The sequence below is a fragment of the Alexandromys fortis genome, unplaced genomic scaffold (assembly GCF_014885135.2).
Source record: "Alexandromys fortis isolate MF-2015 unplaced genomic scaffold, M_Fortis_MF-2015_v1.1 scaffold_2_1_26212458, whole genome shotgun sequence".
Taxonomy (NCBI): domain Eukaryota; kingdom Metazoa; phylum Chordata; class Mammalia; order Rodentia; family Cricetidae; genus Alexandromys; species Alexandromys fortis.
In genome coordinates this window covers 15425413-15431740 of record NW_026067930.1, presented here as the reverse complement: position 1 = coordinate 15431740, position 6328 = coordinate 15425413, and the positions used below count along the sequence as shown (strand labels likewise).

At 47.4% G+C, this 6328-nt stretch overlaps 1 protein-coding gene across 1 annotated transcript; it reads left to right on the top strand.

Annotated features, from left to right (window-relative positions):
* Window positions 1-921: 921 nt before the first annotated feature.
* Trmt12 (tRNA methyltransferase 12 homolog) lies at window positions 922-6016 on the top strand. Its single transcript, XM_050145255.1, has one exon. The coding sequence runs from the start codon at window positions 1059-1061 to the stop codon at window positions 2376-2378; it is 1320 nt and encodes a 439-aa protein (XP_050001212.1). The 5' UTR covers window positions 922-1058; the 3' UTR covers window positions 2379-6016.
* Window positions 6017-6328: the final 312 nt, after the last annotated feature.

Genomic DNA, 6328 nt, shown 5'->3' with positions numbered 1-6328 from the left:
ACAAACAAACAAATAAAAGAGAATTTAACTGCTGCCTAAAAGTTATTCTTGAGGTAAAGGTTAGCCATGTAGAACATTTAAAAAAAAATACCACAAGTACGGGCTGGCGAGACACGATTCCACAAGTCTAGGAGCTTGCAACTGAGTCTGACAACTGGAGCTTCTTCCTCAATGCCCTTATGATGGAAATAGAGGAGAGACAGTCGCTGGAAGTTGTCCTCTGACCTCCACACCTGCACTACGGCATGAGTGCCTGTCACCCCTATTGATAAAAGAAAAAAAGAGATCCACACCTGCACACGAAAAGAAAAGGAAAGGAAAGGAAAAAGAAAAGAAAAGAAAAGAAAAGAAAAGAAAAGAAAAGAAAAGAAAAGAAAAGAGGTTCAACGATTAAGATCACTTCATGTTTTTCAGAAGACCTGGGTTTGGTTCCCTTCTTCCACTATGTGGGTTCTGGGAATCTCTGGTTGTCAGGCTTGGTTCGCCACGTTCACTTATCCTCCGAACCATCTCAATTCACAGTAGCAATTCTCTGAAGATGATTCGGGTAACCAGCATTTTTGTAAAATAAAAAAAAAAAAAGGAATGAGGAAGCTATAACACATTCCACCTTCAAGAATAAGGTGGCGGCTGGTGCTAACTTACGAGCAACTAAATTATTGGAAGCCTTTCTGTAAATCAACCTATCATTGCTAATTCACTTGTTGTTTTTTTTTTTTTTATGAGCAGCACTGAAGAAAGTGTATAAACGTTCTGGAGGATATCGACTCATCTCATGACTTTTGGTCCATAGCGTTACTAACTTTCCTAAGTGGGAGCAAGTACAGGCTGATTATGACCATAACAAACATGGCGGCCGCGGCTTCATAAAGCAACCGAGATTCCATTCGCTGATTGCCAGTAACACCTCTAGATCCGGCCCATCCGTTTGCCATCACTCCCGGCGCGCCATGGAGGCAAGCGCATAGCTCTTCCGGTTTTAGCGGCGGACCTGCAGAGAGAAAACAGCCTTAGAGGTTCTCGCCGCCAGACACGGAAGGGATGCAGACGCGAGCAGCATGGAGAGAGAAGGTGAGACGTCTGTAGTTGTTGCCGTTGTGACTGAGCCTCGGTTTACCCAGCGATACAGAGACTACCTCGAGAAGCAGAAACTCCTGGATAGACAGCACCGTGTGCAGAAGCTGCGGGATGGCATGGTGGCGCTCCCGGTGCTTGCGGAGACCCTCCCTGAGCGGCACCTGCAGGAGCTGAGGAATCGCGTGGCCCCGGGCAGCTCCTGCAGGCTGACGCAGCTCCTCGATCCTCTTCCTTCCAAAAAGGCCCGGGTTTGTTCTCCTGCGCAGAGACTGTGCCTTGAGGTGAGGCGCTGGGTAGAGGACCGCGGAGTGACGTGGTGCACCGAGCTGGAGGCGGATTTGCCCCGGTCATGGCAACGGCATGGTGACCTAATGCTGCTTAGTGAAGACTGTTTCCAAGCCGAGCAATGGCAGAGTCTGGAACCAGAACTCTGGGAGACTGTCGCCTCGGCCCTTGGAGTTCAACGTTTGGCCAAACGAGGGCGGGTGTTGCCTGATGGTACTCGAACGCCATCGGTGACTCTGCTGCTGGGTGACCATGGCTGGGTAGAGCATATGGACAATGGCATCCGGTATACGTTTGACGTGACCCAGTGCATGTTCTCTTTCGGGAACATCACTGAGAAGCTTCGGGTGGCATCGCTGTCCTGTGCTGGAGAGATCCTGGTGGATCTCTACGCGGGGATCGGGTATTTCACGTTGCCCTTCCTAGTTCACGCCGGTGCTGCCTTCGTCCATGCCTGCGAATGGAATCCCCATGCCGCCGCCGCTCTCAGAAACAATTTGGAGATCAACGGCGTGGCAGACCGGTGCCAGATACACTTTGGAGACAACAGGAAGCTGCAGCTCTCCAACGCTGCAGATAGGGTGAACCTGGGGCTGATCCCCAGCTCTGAAGAAGGGTGGCCCGTCGCCTGCCGAGTGCTTCGGAAGGATGTCGGGGGTGTTCTGCATATCCACCAAAATGTGGAGTCTTTCTCGGGCAGGAAACCCCAGCCTCTTGGAAGCAGTGACACGGGAAAAGAGCATCATGGGCCTCATCCCCAGAAAGTTATCACTGATAAACGGGGAAATGGAACTCCTGGGCATGTCAGGGGGGACATGCCGCCGTCAGCCAGCAAACCAGAGTGGCACAGCTGGGCAGAATCTACAGCAACTCAAATCGCTTCTCTTCTTCATCGGGTGCATGGGAGAGTGTGGAGGACACAAATCCTGCGTGTCCACCCAGTGAAATCTTATGCCCCTCACGTGGATCACATAGTCCTAGATCTAGAATGCCGCCCCTGTCCTCTGGTTGCCTAGGAGAGGTAGATTGGGTGACACAGTAGAGCCGAAGGAATGGCCCTTGGTGCTTCCGCTGGGGCCGAGTTCTCACCCTCTTGTTCGGTGGTCATCTTTTTTAATGACTTATGGCCTGGAAACGAACCCTAGATCTTCCCCAAAATTTTTATTTCCTGTTGATCACACTGAGAATATGTTGAAGTGTCAGAGGAAAATCAGGATGGCACATTAAAATAGGACTCATTTGTGCAGCCCGGAGCTCTGCATTTTTACCTTCGTTTCCAGTGGGCCTACGGTCTTAATATTCATTTGGTCTTGGATTTATCTGCACATAAGGTTTCCTTGAATTGGCTCGTGTGGCTTTTTTCTAGCAAGTCGTATACAGACGTTATTAGAATGAAACACTTAATTCACTGTTGGTGCTATTCCCAGAGATCACTAGCTACGGCAGGAGAAATCGGCTGGAAAGCCAAGATCAAAATAGAGACCAGTGAGGAAGCGGTCCAGTTCTACGGAAGTTCTGTAGTTGTTCAGGCACTGCGTGATAGTGGTCTGCACCAGGGTGGCAGCTGTGGGGATTTGAAAAATAAATATAAATAGGTTTGAAAAATAAAATCAATGGGACCAAATAATGAACTCCAAATTGAAGCAGTAACACGATGGTACTTTGTTTTTGTGACTAAATTACAGAGGAGGGGGACAATTAATGGAGGTCACTCCAATCTAGCATTCCTTGGTGGGGTGTCTGCTTGTGGGGATGGGAGGGTCTTATATATTAAGTCTTTTCATTTTATGTTAAGGAGAGTTAAGAATTACTTCTTTGTCCCAGAGTAATAACCCATGTCTATAAGATTGCAGTAAGATCAAGGATAACTCATGTCACACTACATAGTGAGACAGACATTGTCTTAAAGCCAAGAATCACTTCTATGAATTTTAGGGAATCTAAAGCCTTGGACTGTGTGATAGCTGCCAGTTGGTTAAAATCCCAACATTTTTATAGACCTTAAGCTTAGATTTATCTTCTTTCCCTGGAAAGAAGCTGTAGGAAGAACTGGAATAAAATTCAGTGTAGAGTACTTACTGGGTTCATCGCCATCCTCCCTCCCCCCACACACACACACAGGTCTAGAAGCAGCAGTAGCAGCTGTTACTATTATACTGTAGGCAGGAAATATTCTGCAGTTTCCAGACCATCTGCTTATAAAATTAGGTGGTTTCTGCTCTTCACTGCCATTTGCCACTGAGGGAGCTAATAGCTGAGGATCTTGCTGAGCTGTTTCAATGCACCTTGAAGCCCCGTAGGCCAGTTTGCTTGGTGAAGGAGGCAGGCAGCAGGGTGCCTACTTCCTTCCTTGTCTTTTTATTTAACCCGAAGCTTACCTGCCTTGTGTGTGACTGGTACTCTTTCCCTTGCAGCAGTAGCAGTGAGGCCTGGGTTGGTGCCTTTCTCATTAGGCACAAATATTAAGTGCCTTCTGCATGTAAGAGCTACAGAAAATATAAAGATCCATTAGATTTAAAAAAAAAAAGCCTCTCACCAAGGAGCGAGGCCAACTTAGCAGAATTTACACAGTCCTCAGTGGTGGGGTAGAGTCAGTGCCACAGGACAGATAACTTGCTGGAGGTGTGCAGAGGAGGGAAGAAAAGTTCTGTGAAGTAAATAAGAAGTCTGCTTAGAAGTGGTATTCGAATTGGCTCCTGAAAACCGGGTAAGAGTTTGGTGGATGGGGAGGAGGCAGAGCTAGGACCCAGAGTTTCAAAGCTTAAGAAATGAGCCACTACTGTTAGTTTGTAACAAAGGACATGGTGATACAATGTTGGAGATGAATACTCTGGGCAGTATCTTGTGGGCAGAGAGCTCCCAAGGAAACGTTAGCTTGCCTAGGACCCCACTGCCGAGGCCTCCTTAACATTCCTTTCTCAGAGTGGCTTTCTGGTGTTCACCTGGATTATATTTTCTCTTCACTTGCTCGGTTCCTTTCCACTGTCTGCCAGCAGCTTACCGCATTGGAACCAAAATGCCAACGATGCCACCCTGGGGCTTGAATGAGGAGGGGGAAATGAGTCAGAGCAGCATTTGGGGACCGAGGCGCTGACGTTGGTCGTAAGCTGTGAACAGGCAGTTGGCGTCAGGCATAGCTGATGGAATTCATTCTACAGGTTGTTCAATCCCTGAGTTCCAGGCCATCCTGGGTTATGTAACAAGATGAGGGAGTAAGGGCAACTTCCCTTGTACCTGTAGTGGCCAGGAAAGCCAGTGTTGGCACAGAGATGTAGCAGGGCTCCCAGGAGGCTGCTGAGTTTGTACCCCGAAAATGTAGCATCCCAGTATGCTAAGGTGGGATTACAGGACCTTCCATTTATTATGGAAATCCTTGAGCAGCTATACCAACCCTGCAAAGTCTTTCTAATTTCAACTTTGTCATTAAAAAAAAAAAAATCTGCAAACCCTACTCCCCTGCCCCGGAGCTGCCCAATTTGTTTATGGCAAAATTAGGAATTTTTTCCTTTTTTTTTTTTTTTTTTTTTTTTGAGACAGGGTTTCTCTGTAGCTTTGGAGCCTGTCCTGGAATTAGTTCTCATAGACCAGGCTGGTCTTGAACTCACAGAGATCTGCCTGCCTCTGCTTCCTGCGTTGCTGGAATTAAAGACGTGCGCCACCACCACCCAGCGGGATTTTTTTTTTCTTATAGGCAAGAAATGTTTCTCATATTCTGAATAATGGACTGAGTATCACTATGACGTGATTGATAACAATATATAAAAATATAGATAACAGAAAGTGACAGCATGGCAACAATAGTGGCAGATAATAAATGGCAGATAATAAACCAACAAATAGCAGCATGGCAATGCTCACACCTAACGTTGGGCTCTTGGAAATCACCCTTTTTTCCCATTTGCTTTTCATGCTGCCACCCACTGGAGAAATCACAGGAATAAAAACTCCATCTTACACTGTGGAAGGCCTTCCACAAACATCACTGAGACCTAGCAAGTACTGGACACTGGACTCCAACAGTGAGCAAAACCAGACCAAACCCAGACCCCGTGAACTTCATACACTAGCGAAGGGCCAAATAGTAACCAGATAGCCACACGACACCCACATGTAACCTTCCATATGACTCATTCTAGCAGATCCTGGGAGGAGAGGTTCTTGATTTAACCAGTGATTAAAGACACATGGCTTAAATGTCAGCGTTTAGGAGGTAGAAGCAGGTGGATCTCTGTGAGCTCGAGGCCATTCTGGTCTACTTAGATCCAGGACAGCCAGGGCTATGTAGAGACACAAGTGCCTTGTGGAGGATTCTGAGGGACTACAAAGTTTATGTGTCTGGAGGGCAGAGTAAGGAGTCATGACAGGATAATAATGGGGCAGAGTGTGTGTAGGGCACACGCCCACAATACCAGCTCTTAGAAAGTGGAGGCAGGAGAGCAGCTCTGTTCAAGGTAAGCCGTGATCTCATGCACAATGCACATCTAAATAGCAGTGGGACACGACTGGAGAATCTTAAAATGTAACATGGTTAATATGAGTTTTTAATTCACTAAAATCCAACTAACACCCCCCTTTTATTTTTCTTCAGATCTCTGTGACCTAGACTGGTCTTAAACTCGTGAGCCTCTCAGCCTCCTGCTTTCTGGGATCTTAGGTATGCACCACCTGGCTCTCTAGGGTTATAAGACGTACGCAGAGGCTGGGGAGACGCTTCAGTGGTTAAAGCTCCAGCCATACAATTGTTAAGTTCAGATCTCTAGAAACCACATAAGGTCGGGTACGCACATCTGTGACCCCTGTGTTCCTGTGGTGCAATGGGAGGCGGAGACAGACCACAGGTGGGCTAGCCTGGCCTACTTGAGACACTGAGAACCATCTCATGCGAGGGTGACATCCTAACTTGTCCTCTGCCCCTCACAGGAGCCTGCATTCACACAAACACACCACACACACAAATACACTACCC